Raw genomic sequence first — 22,093 nt, forward strand, 5'->3', positions numbered from 1 at the left:
CAATTACAGCACAACTAAATAGATGGACAATGTCCCAAATGGCACCCTATTCCTTATTTAGTGCACTACCGTTGACCAGAGCTCTATGGGTCCTGGTCAAAAGGAGTGCACTATACAGGGAAAAATTGCTCCACTTGGAACATAGACCTAGCCACTACAGCAGAACTAAAGAGATGTATTCTGCTTTTTCTCCCACAAATTGTAATATCCACCACAGGAGTTACGACGTCTCCTTGGGAAGAGATCAACACTGTCAAATTATTAACAACATTTTCTCATTGCCAGAAGCAAACCATTCTTCAAAACACACACACATCCATTCCTCAGCAAGGTTGGAATTATACATCTATCTGCTGTTGTGAAGTAGCGTTAGGAACAAGGCCTGTAGAATGTCAAGGGGAACAACAGAGGGGTTTGAGAGGAGGGGAGTGGTGAACATGTATTCATCTGAACTTTATACAGCCAGGTCCTGTGTGTCATTGAGAACAACAGCATCCTGTTCTTTAGGTTTGAAAGGTTACAAGCTTAGACTGTGCTTTTAGCGGTAATTCTCTGAGAAAGGACGGACACAGTATAAAAACAACCTGAAGCGTTACAGTACTTTGCATGGTACAAGAAGAGGCTGTGCTTTTATGCAAGTCTCCGAGAAAGAATGGTTCACAGTATGGCTGAGGTGTGTTTAAAAAAAACTAGAAAGAAACCGTGTGTGTGTGTGTGTGTGTGTGTGTGTGTGTGTGTGTGTGTGTGTGTGTGTGTGTGTGTGTGTGTGTGTGTGTGTGTGTGTGTGTGTGTGTGTGCGTGCGCGTGTGTACGCTCATATTTGAATATATAGTAGTAGGTTAGTGTTATACATCTATCTGCTGTTGTGAAGTAGCGTTAGGAAAAAGGATGTGTAGAATGTCAAGGGGAACAACAGAGGGGTTTGAGAGGAGGGGAGTGGGTACTAGAGGAGTGATGTATTCATCTAACCTTTCTTCAGCCAGGTACTGTATGTCATTGAAAACAACACATTTCCCTTTTGCAATAACAACCAGGTTATTGAGGGGTAAGAGTGAGTGAGTGAGTGAGTGAGTGAGTGAGTGAGTGAGTGAGTGAGTGAGTGAGTGAGTGAGTGAGTGAGTGAGTGAGTGAGTGAGTGAGTGAGTGAGTGAGTGAGTGTGTGTGTGTGGATGTGTTTAACTATACTTGTGTAGTAAACAAACCAAAATTTGACCAAATGGGGAGATCTTGTTAGTCCACACCAGATCAAATGCTATTTCCTTAGGGTTAAGGTTAGTATTAGAATTAGGTTTAGGAGATAGGGTAGTTTTAGAGTTAGGAGCTACGTTTAGGGTTAGATTTTGGGGTTAAGGTTAGGGGAAGGGTTAGATTTAGGTTTAGGGGCTAGGGAAAATAGGATTTTGAATGGGACTGAATTTTGCACTGAATTTTGCACATTTTGTGTGTGTGTGTGTGTGTGTGTGTGTGTGTGTGTGTGTGTGTGTGTGTGTGTGTGTGTGTGTGTGTGTGTGTGTGTGTGTGTGTGTGTGTGTGTGTGTGTGTGTGTGTGTGTGTGTGTGTGCTGTCAGCTCCATACCTGTTTCCTCATGACGTCAGTAGCCTGCATGATGCATCGTGGGGGAAGGCCGTGGCTACGAGCCAATAGGATTGCCTGCTCCAGGGTCACACTCAGGGTACAGCTGTAGAGGGGAGAGAGGTCAGAGGTAAGTGCTTTGGACAGAACAATTGATTACGTATTCAGTCATCAATTAGGATTAGTTACATATAAGTACATCACTATTATACACTAAGTGTATAAAACATTAGGAACACCTTCCTAATATTGAGTTGCACCCCGTTTTGCCCTCAGAACAGCCTCAATTCGTCCGAGCATGGACTCTCTATGTTGACTGCAATGCTGTCTACAGTTGTGTCAACTTGGCTTGATATTATTTTTGTGGTGGACCATTCTTGGTACGCACAGGAAACTGTTGAGTGTGAAAAACCCAGCAGCGTTGCAGTTCTTGACACAAACCGGTAAGCCTGGCACCTACTACCAAACCCCGTTCAAAGACAATTAAATATTTGTCTTAACCATTCACCCTTTGAATGGCACACATACACAATCCATGTCTCAACTGTATCAAGGCTTAAAAATCCTTCTTTCACCAGTCTCTTCCCCTTGATCTACACTGATTGAAGTGGATTTAACAGGTGACATCAATAAGGGATAATAGCTTTCACCTGGACTGTCTATGTCACGGAAAGAGCAGGTGTTCCTAATGTCTTGTACACTCAGTGTAGATTACATAGTAGACGTGTATCACAACCTCCCATACTAGTGTATGTATGTCATCGATCACAACACCAATCTCCCTAAACATTAAGTTCATCAGAGATCCTCCATGGGATGAAAGCCCAATCATAGTCTCCTCTTCTACTCTGTAGAATGGACGGGCTACTGTATAGACAGGAGACTATCCGTGTGGTGCAGTGATCTGGGATATCATTTAAGATATGCACCCAGTCACCTCGTTTATCATGATGTCACTAAGGTACAGGAGGAGGAAAATAAGAGGAAGAAGAGGCAGGGGGGAAGGATGTACAGTGCATTCGGAAAGTATTCAGACCCATGGACTTTTTCCCCAACTGTGGGACCTTATATAGACAGGTGTGTGCCTTTCCAAATCATGTCCAATCAATTGAATTTACCACAGGTGGTCTTCCAATCAAGTTGTAGAAACATCTCAAGGATGATCAATGGAAACTGGACGCACCTGAGCTCATTTTCGAGTCTCATCGCAAAGGGTCTGAATACTTATGTAAATAAGGTATCTGCTTTTAAAATGATGAACTTGGATTAGCTAACACAACGTGCCATTGGAACACAGGAGTGATGGTTGCTGATAATGGGCCTCTGTACGCCTATGTAGATATTCCAGCTACAATAGTCATTTACAACATTAACAATGTCTACACTGTATTTCGGATCAATTTGATGTTATTTTAAATGGACAAAAAAAATAGTTTTTCTTTCAAAAACAAGGACATTTCTAAGTGACCCAACATTTTTGAACGGCAGTGTATATTTGATCCATTTTAGAACACGGCTGTAACGTAACAAAACGTGGAAAAAGTTCAGGGGTCTGAATACTTTCCGAATGCACCGTACATAATTCTCAAACATCCTCCCATCCCACAGCATCTTCCATTGGTGGGTAAGGAACGCCGAGTTACCATTATTGACAACAAAGCTGTAAAGTTGTTTTCCCTACTAGGACAAAATCCCCCTATCAATTGCCAGTACAATCTAATTATATGAATCTCGCTTTGCTCTTCTTGACACTCATTACCATCATATTTCTCTGCCTTTGCCTCAGCCTATCAACTATATATAGTTAAATATAGTTAAAGCCATTACTGACAACACTGCTATAAAGTAGTTTTCCTCTACCAGTACAAAATAGGGATTCATCTGTTATTGTAGCTGTGTCATCGTCGTAGTTGTCTGCCTTAGCATATAGGTCTACTGATGTATACCTCTAATAGTCATTATAATGTCACTCACAGCTCACTAACAACTAGGATAATAATGCATCCTGTCTTCTGATTTAAAATAACAGAGAGAGAGAGAGAGGTAGAGAGGTAGAGAGAGAGAGAGAGAGAGAAGTAGGTATAGAGAGAGAGAAGTAGGTGTATAGAGAGAGAGAGGTAGAGGTAGAGAGAGAGAGAAGTAGGTATAGAGAGAGAGAAGTAGGTGTATAGAGAGAGAGAGGTAGAGAGAGAGAGAAGTAGGTATAGAGAGGGAGAGAAGTAGGTGTATATATATATAGAGAGAGAGAGAAGTAGGTGTATATATATATATATATATATATATATATATATATATATATATATATATATATAGCGAGAGAGAGAGAGAGAGAGAATGAAGGGAGAGAGAAGTAGGTATATAGAGAGAGAGAAGGAAGGGAGAGAGAAGTAGGTATATATAGAGAGAGAAGGAAGGGAGAGAGATTAGGTATATAGAGAGAGAGAAGGAAGGGAGAGAGAAGTAGGTATATAGAGAGAAGTAGGTATATAGAGAGAGAGAAGGAAGGGAGAGAGAAGTAGGTATATAGAGAGAAGTAGGTATATAGAGAGAGAGAAGGAAGGGAGAGAGAAGTAGGTATATAGAGAGAAGTAGGTATATAGAGAGAAGTAGGTATATAGAGAGAGAGAAGGAAGGGAGAGAGAAGTAGGTATATAGAGAGAAGTAGGTATATAGAGAGAGAGAAGGAAGGGAGAGAGAAGTAGGTATATAGAGAGAGAGAAGGAAGGGAGAGAGAAGTAGGAATATAGAGAGAAGTAGGTATATAGAGAGAGAGAAGGAAGGGAGAGAGAAGTAGGAATATAGAGAGAAGTAGGTATATAGAGAGAGAGAGCTGGGAAGGAAGTAAACCTTCTGTTCAAATTGTAGCCTTCGCACACCTTCATTGAGAGAATTGATACATTCCATCCCTGTGAGGCAGCTAGCTGACTCCAAGGACACAGTCGGGTGTCCCAAATGACAACCCTTTGCCTGTAGTGTGCACTGCCTTTGACCAGAGCCCTATGGGCCCTGATCAAAACAAGCAAACTATATAGGGGACGTGGTGCCATTTGAGACAAAACCCTCGTGTCCTCAGACACACACTCTCACCGAAGATGAGGTGTGATGTGTGTGAGGTGTATGCTGGCGTTTCGGATTGATTCACAAGTCACAGTAAGTAACCCTTTCAAAACACACACCACCCTAGTGTACAGTATACATCCAGTGGCAGATGTCAAGGCCACTAGGGGACCTTCTGTGACAACAAGCAACACAGCCCCATCGATCCACAACCCTTTTGCAAGACAATCGAACTGTCTAAACTCTCTCATACGGCCGGCTTGCATTCCTGTAAGAGTGCATTGGTGAAAACGATAGATCAGTGGAGTTTGATGCTCCTCTACGTTTCACTAATTGGTGTCAACATTACAGTAGGGATGCTGTCAAAGACGTGATGAAATACTGTCCTACCAAGCTTCTCTCTCTCGTGTTCAATTGTTTTTTTTTATTCAATATTTATCACCATACTTTCCTGGGACATGAGTTGGACCAACTAAGGTTACTACACCATCAAGTGGAACCAAAAGTCCTGTTGAGCTTCATTTCCACTAAATGCTTTGAACTGGTGTCAGCTTTCTAGAACATGGCTGAGTGGGTGTGCTGCCGTCAAAGACATGAGGATAAACTATCCTCCCATCTCGTCTCGTGTTCCTGTGATACATTTACCCACCAGCCAGAACGAACACTTCACTTTGACCGCCTTTACAGCAGTTAACTATAGAACAACGTGGCGAGGGACTAAGCCAGCGGTCACACCATGACTCCCTACCAACCAGCTAAAGCTAATTACCTGGTGACACAACCCACAAGGAGTTAGTTGTTCAGCCACCATGATGGTCTTGCCACGACTCAGAATAAAGGTGAAATTAAAAAAAAGCTCCCAAAGTCAGCCAGAGGGGTGAGGGATATTATGCATAGCTCGGTGTGTGTGTGTGTGTGTGTGTGTGTGTGTGTGTGTGTGTGTGTGTGTGTGTGTGTGTGTGTGTGTGTGTGTGTGTGTGTGTGCGATGCTGATAGAGTCTCTGTTCATTTGGGCTGGTGTCACTGCAACAGCTGATTTATACCCATCTGCTTTATGCCGTTGCTTTCAACCCACAGCCAATTTGCAAGCTCCATTCGCCTAGCCCTGGGCCCATACAGATAAACCAGGGAAGAGAGGGCGAGAGAGGGAATGAAAATGGTACCAAGAGACACGGAAATAGAAAGGGAGGGAAATAGACACACAGAGAGAGAGAGAGAGAGAGAGAGAGAGAGAAGGAAAATGAGATGTACTTCGCCATCTCAGCTTTGATGTATGACATGCAATGATGAAAGTGAATGTAGCAGTGTGTGAGCTGTTTACTGTTGCATTTTATAGGAGACATTACCTATTTGCAGAAACTCTGCTTTTACTCCCGGTAAAGGTTACATGACGGATAAGCAACAACAATGAGCAATGGTCATTGGTTTTGTGGGGTGACTTGAGAGACAGAAGAGAGATAGAGTAAAAGAGAGAGAAACAGAGAAACAGAGGAGGGGAGGCAGCACATTGTAGAGAAACAGAGAAACAGAGGAGGAGGCAGCACATTGTAGAGAAACAGAGAAACAGAGGAGTGGAGGCAGCACATTGTAGAGAAACAGAGAAACAGAGGAGTGGAGGCAGCACATTGTAGAGAAACAGAGAAACAGAGGAGTGGAGGCAGCACATTGTAGAGAAACAGAGAAACAGAGGAGTGGAGGCAGCACATTGTAGAGAAACAGAGAAACAGAGGAGGAGGCAGCACATTGTAGAGAAACAGAGAAACAGAGGAGGGGAGGCAGCACATTGTAGAGAAACAGAGAAACAGAGGAGTGGAGGCAGCACATTGTAGAGAAACAGAGAAACAGAGGAGTGGAGGCAGCACATTGTAGAGAAACAGAGAAACAGAGGAGTGGAGGCAGCACATTGTAGAGAAACAGAGAAACAGAGGAGTGGAGGCAGCACATTGTAGAGAAACAGAGAAACAGAGGAGTGGAGGCAGCACATTGTAGAGAAACAGAGAAACAGAGGAGTGGAGGCAGCACATTGTAGAGAAACAGAGAAACAGAGGAGTGGAGGCAGCACATTGTAGAGAAACAGAGAAACAGAGGAGTGGAGGCAGCACATTGTAGAGAAACAGAGAAACAGAGGAGTGGAGGCAGCACATTGTAGAGAAACAGAGAAACAGAGGAGTGGAGGCAGCACATTGTAGAGAAACAGAGAAACAGAGGAGTGGAGGCAGCACATTGTAGAGAAACAGAGAAACAGAGGAGTGGAGGCAGCACATTGTAGAGAAACAGAGAAACAGAGGAGTGGAGGCAGCACATTGTAGAGAAACAGAGAAACAGAGGAGTGGAGGCAGCACATTGTAGAGAAACAGAGAAACAGAGGAGTGGAGGCAGCACATTGTAGAGAAACAGAGAAACAGAGGAGTGGAGGCAGCACATTGTAGAGAAACAGAGAAACAGAGGAGTGGAGGCAGCACATTGTAGAGAAACAGAGAAACAGAGGAGTGGAGGCAGAACATTGTAGAGAAACAGAGAAACAGAGGAGTGGAGGCAGCACATTGTAGAGAAACAGAGAAACAGAGGAGTGGAGGCAGCACATTGTAGAGAAACAGAGGAGTGGAGGCAGCACATTGTAGAGAAACAGAGAAACAGAGGAGTGGAGGCAGCACATTGTAGAGAAACAGAGAAACAGAGGAGTGGAGGCAGCACATTGTAGAGAAACAGAGAAACAGAGGAGTGGAGGCAGCACATTGTAGAGAAACAGAGAAACAGAGGAGTGGAGGCAGCACATTGTAGAGAAACAGAGAAACAGAGGAGTGGAGGCAGCACATTGTAGAGAAACAGAGAAACAGAGGAGTGGAGGCAGCACATTGTAGAGAAACAGAGAAACAGAGGAGGAGGCAGCACATTGTAGAGAAACAGAGAAACAGAGGAGTGGAGGCAGCACATTGTAGAGAAACAGAGAAACAGAGGAGGAGGCAGCACATTGTAGAGAAACAGAGAAACAGAGGAGTGGAGGCAGCACATTGTAGAGAAACAGAGAAACAGAGGAGTGGAGGCAGCACATTGTAGAGAAACAGAGAAACAGAGGAGTGGAGGCAGCACATTGTAGAGAAACAGAGAAACAGAGGAGGAGGCAGCACATTGTAGAGAAACAGAGAAACAGAGGAGTGGAGGCAGCACATTGTAGAGAAACAGAGAAACAGAGGAGGAGGCAGCACATTGTAGAGAAACAGAGAAACAGAGGAGTGGAGGCAGCACATTGTAGAGAAACAGAGAAACAGAGGAGGAGGCAGCACATTGTAGAGAAACAGAGAAACAGAGGAGTGGAGGCAGCACATTGTAGAGAAACAGAGAAACAGAGGAGTGGAGGCAGCACATTGTAGAGAAACAGAGAAACAGAGGAGTGGAGGCAGCACATTGTAGAGAAACAGAGAAACAGAGGAGTGGAGGCAGCACATTGTAGAGAAACAGAGAAACAGAGGAGTGGAGGCAGCACATTGTAGAGAAACAGAGAAACAGAGGAGTGGAGGCAGCACATTGTAGAGAAACAGAGAAACAGAGGAGGAGGCAGCACATTGTAGAGAAACAGAGAAACAGAGGAGTGGAGGCAGCACATTGTAGAGAAACAGAGAAACAGAGGAGTGGAGGCAGCACATTGTAGAGAAACAGAGAAACAGAGGAGTGGAGGCAGCACATTGTAGAGAAACAGAGAAACAGAGGAGTGGAGGCAGCACATTGTAGAGAAACAGAGAAACAGAGGAGTGGAGGCAGCACATTGTAGAGAAACAGAGAAACAGAGGAGTGGAGGCAGCACATTGTAGAGAAACAGAGAAACAGAGGAGTGGAGGCAGCACATTGTAGAGAAACAGAGAAACAGAGGAGTGGAGGCAGCACATTGTAGAGAAACAGAGAAACAGAGGAGTGGAGGCAGCACATTGTAGAGAAACAGAGAAACAGAGGAGGAGGCAGCACATTGTAGAGAAACAGAGAAACAGAGGAGTGGAGGCAGCACATTGTAGAGAAACAGAGAAACAGAGGAGTGGAGGCAGCACATTGTAAACTGCTGAGACCCTCAATATCACACTGCTGCTTTCACTGTTATTAAACCTCACTGCTACCTCGCCCATCAGGCCAACTAATCACATCAATAGAGCAACCTGTGTGTGTGTGTGTGTGTGTGTGTGTGTGTGTGTGTGTGTGTGTGTGTGTGTGTGTGCGCTGCCTGCCTGCCTGCCGCTCTGATAGTGCAGTTTCCATTACATTACTAATCTATTGGCCTGGCTTCATAGTGTTTCATAAATACCATCCTGCTATTTCCTTATTTCTACCCTTCTGGAATCCATTAAGATTTCACACAGTCAGATTCCCAAATGGCATCCTATTCCCTATTTAGAGCACTACTTTTGACTAGAGCCCTACAAAAGTCGTATAGGGTGCCATTTGGGATTACTGCGTTCATCAGATTTGGAATTGTTCCGGGGAAAAAAGCATGTTATTAAACTGTATCCTGTACTGCGTCAGTCTTTGATGAATATTTGATTATGGAAGAATTGTTCCATAAACAGTGTTTTGATTAATATGAAGTTGGAGCAGAGAGGTTCTGTACGTAGAAAAACACTCAGCTGGTTCTAGAAAAGAACAGGCTGTGGAAGAAAAACATGGTACCGGGAACCAGGAACCCGTTCTATAGAACCCTCTAGATGGAATAGCATTTAGGGCGGGAAAACAGGCCGACAAATAACCCTAGAATTGACCTGCCTTGTCATGCTACACTTAGCCTGCCTGTATGGGTGACTTGTGGCCAGTTACTGGTGCTCGAACACACACATCCTCGTGTACGCATCCGCTCGCTCGCTCGCACACACACACACACACACACACACACACACACACACACACACACACACACACACACACACACACACACACACACACGTACGTGCGTGCGTGCGCGCGCGGCTGTGAGTTAATAAAGGAGCAGCAGTCACTCGTCTGACGGGGGCTTTCTATTAGAGCTCAGCCAGCCGGGCAGCTCACTCCACAACACTTTATCACACTGTCATTCACACCACCACACGCAACGGTGTGTGTGTGTGTGTGTGTGAGTGGAATAGAGACTGACAGAGAGAGAGAGAGAGCGAGAGAGAGAGCGAGAGACGGCGAGAGAGAGAAAGAGGGAGAGAGGGCGAGAGAGAGAGAGCGAGAGAGAGAAAGAGGGAGAGAGGACGAGAGAGAGAGAGAGAGCGAGAGACGGAGAGAGAGAGAGAGAGAGAGCGAGAGACGGCGAGAGAGAGAAAGAGGGAGAGAGACAGAGAGAGAGACGGCGAGAGAGAGAAAGAGGGAGAGAGGGCGAGAGAGAGAGACGGCGAGAGAGAGAAAGAGGGAGAGAGACAGAGAGAGAGACGGCGAGAGAGAAAGAGAGCAAGAGACGGCGAGAGAGAGAGAGAGAGAGAGAGAGAGAGAGACGGCGAGAGAGAGAAAGAGGGAGAGAGACAGAGAGAGAGACGGCGAGAGAGAAAGAGAGCAAGAGACGGCGAGAGAGAGAGAGAGAGAGAGAGAGAGAGAGAGAGAGAGAGAGAGAGAGAGGGAGAGAGAGAGAGAGAGAGACGGCGAGAGAGAAAGAGAGCGAGAGACGGCGAGAGAGAGAGAGAGAGAGAGCGAGAGACGGCGAGAGAGAGAAAGAGGGAGAGAGACAGAGAGAGAGACGGCGAGAGAGAAAGAGAGCGAGAGACGGCGAGAGAGAAAGAGAGCGAGAGACGGCGAGAGAGAAAGAGAGCGAGAGACGGCGAGAGAGAAAGATAAAAATATGAAAGAGAGAATGAAGCAGCAGGGATCAGGGGTGACAAACGATCAGGATATTTCCGTCCCCACAGGATGATGAATCGAGACAAGATCTGGCAGGTGAAAGATGGCACCTTATATAGGTAGCGTCCCAAATTACACCCTATTCCTTATAAAGTGCACTACTTTTGACCAGGGCCCATAGGGTTCTGGTCAGAAGCAGTGCATGATATAGGGCTGCCATTTGGAACGCAGACATGGAATGTAATAAGAATGGAAGTAATTGACCTGTCGTTGACTAAAAAGTGCTATATTCACTTAAAAAGGCACTAACCATCTCTTTAAGGAACAATGAAAGCCATTACTAATAGTATCGGCTTCATAACTAATGCAGAGGAAGGTATATTAATAGTAAATTCTACACTGTGTTCCAAATGGCAGCCTGTTGTCTGTATAGCACACTACTTTTGACCTGGTTCCATAAGGCTCTGGTCAAAAGTAGTGCACTATATAGAGAATGGGGTGCCATTTGGGATTCAGTCCTATTAATGAGTACAGTCAGTGTGGTAATGGAGATGCCATAGAAATGTAGGGGGGATATAGAAGGCTGGATGGAGACAAATACAGAGAACATAGTGTGTGTGTGTGTTAGGAAAGCCAAGCCTGCTAAATAACTGTCAGAGATTGACAGGATGTGGAGATACAGAGAGGAAGAAAGAAGAGAGGTAGGGAGAGAAAAGGGGGACAATCTGAGAGGAGCGGTGACAATGGGAGATGGGACAAGTCTCTCTCTCACTCTCTCTCTCTCTCTCTCTCAATGGAAAGTGGTACCACATACATTGCCAAAGCAAACATATAGACAGATATAAAAAAAACATATAAAAAATGATGAAGCAGATAGATAACTGTTTGGTCATTCCACCGGCTGTCCCGACGGGTGTGTCAGGAAGCGACATATTTTGCAGCTAATATGGCGCAAAGAGGTTTTTCGATATTGGGTTTTCTCCTTTTCTGTTTTTGTTTTAAAATCTTTGTATTCGTTTTTACATTTGGGGGAAGATAATAGCCCGTAAGTCTTTATAGTTCTGGCAATGTAGGAGAAAATGCAGCTATGTCTCGACCTCTCTCTGGGCCAGTTTCTATGGCCATGCTGTGCTCACTGAGTATGTACTGTACATAGTCAATGTTTTTCTCCATTTTCTACCAGTCATACTGGTCAGATAATCGGCTCTAAGCAGACTAGCATTGAAGTTAACTTTGTCTTTCCAATACGTGATAGATTTTTTTTCTTTGCTTTGTGATAATTTGGTTGGGCCAGTGGTGTCCTGAGGCTTTGTTGGCTTGGTAGTGGTTAGCGAACTTAGCCTCAGGACCAGCTGGCTGAGGGGACTCTTCTCTATGGTCACATCCTGGCATTTAAGGGCTTTGTAGTGGTAGGAGTGGGAGTAGGGCTGTGGCGGTCATGAAATTGTCAGCCGGTTATTGTCATGCATAAGACTGCCGGTCTCACGGTAATTTACCGGTAATTAACATAAACACGTTTAGCGTTTCCAGACCTCCAAGCATACAAGCTGCATACAAGAAGAATATAATTGGACTTATAAAGGATATTTTTCCCATTCCGGAGCAAATGCACATTGTGAAGTGGCTATGTTGAGTGAAACAGGTCCTATACACTAGATTTAGAGTTATTTGGCAACTTTAGTGGTGAATGATACAAACCTTGTCGGTCTTAGAAATCAAAACATATATGGGCTGCATGATGCGACTACAGGCTATTCATGATTTGAGAAAGTCACAAAAAAAAAGCTTGGCTCTGTTCCTTGCCTCTGGCCGCACAGCTGTTCTCTCATCAAGTGGCCATATTTTTACCAATTAGTTTAGATTCAGAATGGCCCATTATGAAATGGGGTATAATAATGAAAAAACGAAAACAACAACTGTATTGTTGGTTAAGGGCTCGTAAGGGGAAAGACATTTCATCCCTATGTCCTGGAATAGGGAATGGAGGCCACTTTCCCGCCGTTGTTTTACACTCATGTTGGGCAGGCTATTCAAATCAAATTGTATTTGTCACATGTGGTGAATACAACAGGTGTAGACCTTACCACAGGTGTGGGCCTTACCACAGGTGTAGACCTTACCACAGGTGTAGACCTTACCACAGGTGTAGACCTTACCACAGGAGTAGACCTTACCACAGGTGTAGTAGACCTTACAGTGAAATGCTTACTTACAAGCACTTTTTTTAAATTATTATACCCCTTTTTCTTCCCAATTTCGTGGTATCCAATTGGTGGTTACAGTCTTGTCCAAATGGTGGTTACAACCCTCCCCTAACCCGGACGACACTGGGCCAATTGTGCGCTGCCCCATGGGTCTCCCGGTTGCGTCCGGCTGCAACAGAGCCTGGACTCGAACCCAGAATCTCTAGTGGCACAGCTAGCACTGCGATACAGTGCCTTAGACCACTGCACCACTCAGGATGCCCCTCAAAACTGCAGTTTTAAGAAAAATAAGTGTTAAGTAAAAAATAGACAAGTAAAAAATCGGAATAAAAATAACAAATAATTAAGAGCTGCAGTAAATAACAGTAGCGGGGCTATATACAGGGGGTACCGGTACAGAGTCAATGTGTGGGGGCACCGGTTAGTTGAGGTAATTGAGGTAATATGTACATGTAGGTAGAGTTTAAGTGACTATGCATAGATAATAAACAGAGAGAAGCAGCAGCGAAAAAGAGGGGGTGGGGGGGTGACAATGCAAATAGTCTGGGTAGCCATATGATTAGATATTCAGGAGTCTTATGGCTTGGGGGTAGAAGCTGTTAAGAAGCCTTTTTACTCAGACTTGGCGCTCCGGTACCGCTTGCCATGCGGTAGCAGAGAAAACTCTATGACAAGGGTGGCTGGAGTCTTTGACAATTTTTAGAGCCTTCCTCTGACACCACCTGGTATAGAGGTCCTGAATGGCAGGAAGCTTGGCCCCAGCGATATACTGGGCCATACACACTACCCTCTGTAGTGCGTACGGTAATTTCGCTGCGCCTCAGGTAATATTCCACCCAAACTCTGTATCCCAAGGGCTCTTTTCTCCAACCCTATTCCTGCAGCTACCCATTGCTTAATTTGGGAAACCAACTGAAATCTGTTCGGGAACATCGATAGTAACATGTTTTCACGACTAAACATATTTCATTAAACTGTTGACAGCCCCCCCATGCGCGCTGTAGAAAGGAACGAAAGAGAGAGGGGAGGAGATGGAAACTCATGGTGGTGAGACATTCTGTCAGCTAAAGGTAATGTGTCAGTCTATTAACTATGAAAACAAAAAAGCCTTATCACTAGGCTATTCAAAATCTAAAACAAATTCACTATAATTGTAGGCTAAATTGGAATTTGATTAACGTAGGCTAGACCAATTACGTACCAAAGATATTTTCTATCAGTATTTCTGTTTGTTTTTCTGCCATGTGTAATATGCGGTTGGGTATGTATTGTATAACGGCACAATCGTCATTATAATTCAGGGTATGCATAAGCTCTAACATGGGTATGGGTGTTTTGAATGACTCATCACTTCAGGAAGCGCTGTCCACATGGACCATGTGGTCATCCACGAGGACCATGTTTTCCCACTCAGTTTCAACCTGCTGTTGAACTTCTTTCTCCAAATTGATCATCAGAGTGCGTAAGAGGAGAATACCGTGAGTCAACGGTCATGTGGAATTTTACTGCGATCATGACTCATAACTGCTGGTGACGCAGTAATACGGTCACCACAACAGCCCGAAGTGGGAGGGATCACTTGTTGTTCAATTATTCTAACATTTGGCTCTTATTTAGATATTAAACAGAAGAGGGAATTGGCCTAATTCTGCCCTGCATGCCATGTTTGGAATTTTTCTCTGGAGCCTGAGGATGCTCTTACAGAATTCCGCATGCTGGGTTTCATTGGGGGTTTGTCCCATTTGTCAAATTCTTGCTTTGTAAGCACACCCCACACTTTATGGCCATAAAGTGCAATTGGTTCTACTATTAATTTGAATATTTTCAGCCAGATCCCCCCTCTGCCGCTCTCTCTCTCTCTGTTACTCACCGGTGCACGCCGCTGTTGCACATGACGATGTGTGTGGCTCCGAGGCGAGAGCAGAGTTCTGATGCCACGGTAAGCAGGCCGACTCCTGACGCCCCACAGGCTGTATACTGACAGGCTGCCGTGCGACGGGAGGAGATAAAACTCTCCATCAGCCGGTACAACTCCTCCAGAGCATTCAGAGGACGCATCAACTGGGGGGAGAGGAGGAGGAGGAGGAGAGGTAGGAGAAAGGGTTAATACTGTATGACGACTGTATCAGGCCCTGCGATAGACTAGCGTCCTGTCCAGGGGGTGTACTTGTACATCAAGCCGTCTCTCGCTACAGATACAGGACCATTGCGCCATGGATCATTCTGGCTCGGACAAGACTGCGTCGTGTGAGTGTCAGACCACGACGCCACTGTAACTAGCCTATGAAGGTGGTGTTTCCTCATCCTCTTACCTTGTCTATGAGCGCAGCTTTAGGTGTGGAGCTGGGGGGAAGGTTGGACTTATCCAGGTAGAAAGCCCTGTAGAGAGGAACACAGGAAGGTTAGGCAATGCTGTTCCCTAGCATGACGACGGGTTTAGCTACTGATAAACAATGTTCAACGGAATATTCGTGAGGTTAGGGTATGCCCTCCACACTATGGCACCCATAGTTCAGCAACACAGTAGCCCTCCGCGTTATGCCATATCCTTTGCACCAATTTATTTGACCTTTATTTGACCAATAGGTCAGACTCAGTAGCAGCAGACCAGACCGGCCCAGGCCCTGCAGCAGTCCATCAAGGGTTTGTTTTGGAGCTGGGTGGTGTGGTACATCAAATCATCTGGCTAACCCAGTCCAAGCTCCAGATCCTAGCTCAGCAGATACACAAACTAAGTGTGTGTCCCGAATGGCCATTTGTGACGCAGACTGAGCATCTCATCTGGGCTTCGTTCCTTCATTCATTCAATGAGCGGGAGGGTGTAGTTTCATAGTGTGGCCACTGGAGGCAGTACTAGCCTGGTCTCGCTATTCAATGGAGATGGCTGGCTGGAGACTGGACGATGTGTGTGAGGCTAATGGTGCTGGCTCAGCAGTACGTAAAATCAGTCACAGTCAGTGTGTGTGTGTGTGTGTGTGTGTGTGTGTGTGTGTGTGTGTGTGTGTGTGTGTGTGTGTGTGTGTGTGTGTGTGTGTCTGTGTGTGTGTGTGTCCTATTATACTGTGCCAAATATGCCTCAAGCTATGAATCAAGGCAGGTACTACAACTATCTACAACCATCACAGTGCTACAACCATCACGGCCTAAAGCATTGGAGATACACACACACACACACACACACACACACACACACACACACACACACAGAATGATATGCATCTGCCTGTGGCCATTAGCCTCCTATCCTGCATCTAAGAATCTTCATTTGGCGATATGCGATATCCTTTCTGCTAGCCAAAGTATTGTTATTCATATACTGGATAGAGACATATCCCTGCAGATTCCCATTGACATGTTTCCTAGTGTTTAGGCTTGAGGGTAAACAGAAAAGTGTAATGCCAGGGATATTGTTCATAATGCTGACAAAAACTAATCCATTCATGTTCAGTTTAGTCTGCCCAGTACATGTACAGTGAGGGAAAAATAAATTGATATAAATTGATTTGCATTTTAATGAGGGAAATAAGTATTTGACCCCCTCTCAATCAGAAAGATTTCTGGCTCCCAGGTGTCTTTTATACAGGTAACGAGCTGAGATTAGGAGCACACTCTTAAAGGGAGTGCTCCTAATCTCAGCTTGTTACCTGTATAAAAGACACCTGTCCACAGAAGCAATCAATCAATCAGATTCCAAACTCTCCACCATGGCCAAGACCAAAGAGCTCTCCAAGGATGTCAGGGACAAGATTGTAGACCTACACAAGGCTGGAATGGGCTACAAGACCATCGCCAAGCAGCTTGGTGAGAAGGTGACAACAGTTGGTGCGATTATTCGCAAATGGAAGAAACACAAAATAACTGTCACGGGAGGATCTTGTCAATGATCTCAAGGCAGCTGGGACCATAATCACCAAGAAAACAATTGGTAACACACTACGCCATGAAGGACTGAAATCCTGCAGCGCCCGCAAGGTCCCCCTGCTCAAGAAAGCACATATACATGCCCGTTTGAAGTTTGCAATTTACCTCTGAATGATTCAGAGGACAACTGGGTGAAAGTGTTGTGGTCCGATGAGACCAAAATTGAGCTCTTTGGGATCAACTCAACTCACCGTGTTTGGAGGAGGAGGAATGCTGCCTATGACCCCAAGAACACCATCCCCACCGTCAAACATGGAGGTGGAAACATTATGCTTTGGGGGTGTTTTTCTGCTAAGGGGACAGGACAACTTCACCGCATCAAAGGAACGATGGACGGGGCCATGTACCGTCAAATCTTGGGTGAGAACCTCCTTCCCTCAGCCAGGACATTGAAAATGGGTCCTGGATGGGTATTCCAGCATGACAATGACCCAAAACACACGGCCAAGGCAACAAAGGAGTGGCTCAAGAAGAAGCACATTAAGGTCCTGGAGTGGCCTAGCCAGTCTCCAGACCTTAATCCCATAGAAAATCTGTGGAGGGAGCTGAAGGTTCGAGTTGCCAAACGTCAGCCTCGAAACCTTAATGACTTGGAGAAGATCTGCAAAGAGGAGTGGGACAAAATCCCTCCTGAGATGTGTGCAAACCTGGTGGCCAACTACAAGAAACGTCTGACCTCTGTGATTGCCAACAAGGGTTTTGCCACCAAGTACTAAGTCATGTTTTGCAGAGGGGTCAAATACTTCTATCTCTCATTAAAATGCAAATCATTTTATAAAATTTTTGACATGCGTTTTTCTGGATTTTTGTTGTTGTGATTCTGTCTCTCACTGTTCAAATAAACCTACCATTAAAATTATAGACTGATCATTTCTTTGTCAGTGGGCAAACGTACAAAATCAGCAGGGGATCAAATACTTTTTCCCTCACTGTATGAGTCCCAACTATTCCCTATTTAGTGCACTACTTTAGACCAGGGTCCATTGGGAATAGGGTACCATTTGGGATTGCAGACAGACTGCCTTGACGTTTATTATCACGATGATATTTTTGCCTGACACATTAAAACAGTTATGGTTCAGGATTTAATAACGCTGTAAATCAGTGCTGGCAGGGTGGGGAGATCAAGTTTATTCTACAAACACACACACAAACGCACACACCAGGGTTTCCGTTAGGAAAAGTTGGCGCTGGACAATTGGCGCTGGAATATTTTTATTTATCGGACATTTAAGCTTTTTACCAGTCATCGATATGCATTGGGTACGTAACCCATTAGGCTGTCCATCCACCCACCCAGCCAGCGCCATCCATAATCGACAGATATTGGCTAAATGAGCCACATTTACGTGTCCTTAAAAACAGCCTAGAACTAATTACAAAAACACTATTTCCATCTGTAGCATATGCAAAACTTTAGAGCATATTTCTTTCAGGATTTTTACTTTCCTAAAACAAATATTGTCCACCACACTGTTCAGCTATTAGAGATATGAGCACTTAATGCATCAGGGCACTGCATAGGCCTATAGGCTTAGGTGTCCACTGTATTAGGTATATTCATTTTTGGGGGTCAAAAAATATAAAAGGAAGAGAAGCTTAGTCCTAATCCCAGAGAGAGAGATAAGAGATATGCCAGCGGCTTGCTACGACACGACATGAATTTCAGATAGGCTACTGCGTCTGCTTTAGAGATATAGGAATACAGAAGGAGGCTAATTTCTACATTTTTAATTAGAATATTTTTTTATAAAGATAAGCATTTTATTGTTAGATTATAGGAGTAACTCCATTAGGCCAAAAACATTCTTCCTCACGTCAACTTCAACTGTCGGAGTCAGTCGGAGCGCCGATGCGCACTGCCTCATATCATAGGCCTGCAGTATAATAGGCTAGTAGCCACACCACACCAAACCTTCAAAAAGTTTCTAACTTTACTAAGGTATTATCAAAAGTAAATCAAGCCATTGTTTATAGGGAAATTACGAGCAGGATATTATATTGCGGCAAACACAACATTATAGTTGGAACTTAATTTGGCCAAAGAAAATGGCTCAACAGAATTAAACAAAACACTTGCAAACTGGTTTAAACCTTCACAAAAGGTTTGAACAGCTTATATTGCAGTAATTACCAAGAAAGGCTAGTGCCTACCGTACCTAACAAATGAAAGGCTAATTATATTTATTTTACAACAGGCACACAATTGAAAAGACAAATCAAACTTAATTTAGCCAATGAAAATGTCTCAATAGAATTTTTTTTAAAACACGTTTTGCATATGTAGCCCTTTCTTGTTGTCAAATGTCCTAGTGGCCTCATGGGTGGAATGTTATTCATATTTTTCATAATTTCATAATTAATCATCTTTTTTCTTTTTTTTTTACGCAGAAAATACACTGTTTCTATATCAAACGGTTTTGTTATATTTCAGTCTTCTGTGATGTATATAAAGTGTAATATTGGGATGCAAATACGAAATTGAATACATTTCAACATACATTATATCTGACATGGTACAGGTGTCTTCTTTTTGTTAAGTCCATAATCATGTGTGTGAGGTGTATACTTTTGTTTCAAAGTAGATTTGTTTAAGACTACCAAGAAACACTCTGTGTGACCCTGATTGAGCCCACTGCAGTAACAGGTTTTAAAGAACTGGAAAAAATGAGTAGGCCTATCATCTTATAAAGTAATTCACAGTGCTTTATTAAAAATTATAAACTTGGCTGAAAGCAGTGGTATATGAGACCGTATACCATGGGTATGACAAAACATTTAATTTTACTGTTCTAATTATGTTTGTAAGTACTTTATAATAGCAATAAGGCACCTCTGGGGTTTGTGGTATATGGTCAATATACCACAGCTAAGGGCAGTATCCAGGCCCTCCGCATTGCATCGTGCAATGCCCTTAGCTGTGCTATATTGGCCATATAACACACCCCCTCGGGGCTTATTGCTTAAGTGTAATAGACTACCAAGATGGTATTGAAGAAATAAGTTGTTTCATCATCTTGTGATTCAAAATATTTGAATATGCAACCTAATTCTGTGATTGTCATGCATTGTGGGTAGACACTTATGCTACTGTTGTTATATTTCACTTTTAAAACAGAGCGACAGTATTTGTTTTATATTTTTGTTGTTCAATAGAGATGAATTTTCCTGCATCTTTACAAGCTCTAATATCATAGGCTAATTTATTTGGGGCTAATTCACCACATAAGTAAGTGGAAACTCAAAACAGATAACCATAACTCATAGTGGCCCTGTACTAATCTAAAATTACATTTAATGTCCAATGTTGCAGTTGTAGCCTACCGCCCAATGAGGCCTATGCACTCGCAATGGCCAATCCGCATTTCGCAGGCTCCGTATCTCAAAGCCATATCAAATATCTTTGTAAAATAGTTGCTAATGAACTCATAATTGAGAAATAAAAAAGTACTGTATACCTACAGAAAGCTGAGAGCATCCTCTCTCCGTCTGTGACAACAGGATAGCTTCCTTGCAATCAGAATACTTCTCTTTCTCCCTAGGCCAACGCTCCTCTCTCGCACTCTCCTCAGCAGCAGGGCAGCCCTGGATAATTTGGCAGGCTACAATTGTATTTATCGGCCAAAAGCCGTCAATTACCAGCAAACGGAAGCCCTGGCACACAACACAGTTACATCATCGGCACCATAGCATTATCCTTTAACTTGCAGTCTCCCAAAGCTAAATGACTATGAGGGGAGTTTACTATTGGTTCAGGCAGAGTTAACGGTCCATGTAATTGGTTCAACACTGGCTTATCATTCACAAAATGCTTGAGATAGCGCAGGAGTTATGCTGAGCTTTCGGCTAGAAACGTTATTCACTTCAATCCCCCCCATCTCACCCTCCATAAACCATTTGCAAGCACATATAATGGCATAGGGTCCATAACGAACATTAATCATTTAAAAAGGGTTGCCGGGTGGTTCTCTGCAAATTCCTATTTGCTAAATATGAGATTTTCTCATTCAGGCTCATGCTGTTTGCACTTGGTAACTATAGTGTGTGTGTGTGTGTGTGTGTGTGTGTGTGTGTGTGTGTGTGTGCGCGCGCATGCGCAAAGAGATGTGTGCGGACAAACAAAAAGGCTGGAGTGCATCAAAGCCAGTATCCTCCTTACATTATCCAAGGAGCAATGACAAAAAAACAAAAAAACATTCATCTTGCTCCAAAAATACTTTGACTTCATATTGTAGGCATTAAAACTATGTTTTACGAGCATAAAACAAAATGAAAGTCAACAAGACAATAACACTCAAAAGTTTCCCCATAAACGTTCTAAATATAGGCCCTGCTACAGGCCTGCTATGCATCTTACCATTTAGTCCTTACACCACAACCCATTCACACACCAATATCTCTCTTTCTGCCCAATAAAAGTTTATCATCACACAAAACCGGTCTGCCCAAATGGCACCCTATTCCCTGCATAGCGCACTACTTTTGACTATATAGGTAATAGGATGCAATTGTGGACAGAGCCCTGCTCTGTCAGATAGGAATCACCTTCAATCTGAATGGCTAACTCTGCCTCTGATTGAGCCTCAAATCGCACCCTATTCCCTATATAGTGCACTACTTTTGACCAGGAACCCATTGGGAATATGGTGCCATTTGGGATGAACCCTCTGTCTCAACGCTGCTGCTTACACTTTTCTGTTAAAGCAACAAACAAACAAAAACACCCTTGTAGATGCATTTCGCCAAGCCAAGGTCATATTACCCACTGATTATACCATAGACAAACATACTGCCCACCATGAAGAGAGAGGAGCCTGGAGGTCCTTGTCTGTGTCCGAAATGACACCCTATTCCCTATGCACTGCACTACTTTTGACCAGGGCCCATAGGGATTATTTTGGGAATAGGGTGCCATTTGGGACCTAATCATTTTATGACTAACTAATAATAAGGGCAAACTTTAGGTCAGGATGATATCCTTTGGGTGTTTTGGTAAGTGAAGCCAATTTAAAGGGACATCATTTGGTCAACGGATGGCAATTGGGTGGTTGGGAAAAACCCTATTTTGGGAACTGGGAAATTATAGTCAGCCCACACATGCAGTACTGTAACTATATGCACATGTTGGTACAAGGGGATACCCATATAATCACATATCGCATTATAGGATCTCCGTGGGGTTACTGGCATGGTTGATGTATATGAGATTGTAAAACATGAGGAGCCCTGACATCACAGTTTCCTTTCCCACTGACGCTGGTGACTCCCTCGCAGTTTTATCCACTCTCCTTTGCTCAATTCTGAACCCTTACGCGGAGACTGAATGAGTCTGTGTGTGTGTGCGAGTGTGATAGTGTACGTGTGTGAGAACATAGAGGCCAGGGACAGCCCCCCTCCTTGCAGTCTGGGCAACAGCTCAACCTCCCAGAACACTACGGAACCCTCCAGAGGAATTCTAGAATGACAAAAGACTCGTAAATTTCCCACAAGGAATTCCATCCACATTCTAACCAGTTCCAACGTTCCGTGGGGGAAGCATTGGGAT

General features: G+C 44.0%; 1 protein-coding gene across 1 annotated transcript in view; it reads right to left on the reverse strand.

The window, feature by feature from the left end:
- Positions 1-22,093, reverse strand: part of prex2 (phosphatidylinositol-3,4,5-trisphosphate-dependent Rac exchange factor 2) — a 209,451-nt gene that overhangs the window by 11,673 nt on the left and 175,685 nt on the right. Inside the window, exons 37-39 of the mRNA XM_014181194.2 lie at positions 14,940-15,006; positions 14,498-14,688; positions 1,577-1,679 (exon numbers count right to left, since the gene is read on the reverse strand). Of these exons, the coding sequence (XP_014036669.1) occupies positions 1,577-1,679; positions 14,498-14,688; positions 14,940-15,006 (361 nt within the window). The remainder of the gene's footprint in view (positions 1-1,576; positions 1,680-14,497; positions 14,689-14,939; positions 15,007-22,093) is intronic.

The sequence above is a fragment of the Salmo salar genome, chromosome ssa29 (genome assembly GCF_905237065.1).
Source record: "Salmo salar chromosome ssa29, Ssal_v3.1, whole genome shotgun sequence".
Classification (NCBI taxonomy): domain Eukaryota; kingdom Metazoa; phylum Chordata; class Actinopteri; order Salmoniformes; family Salmonidae; genus Salmo; species Salmo salar.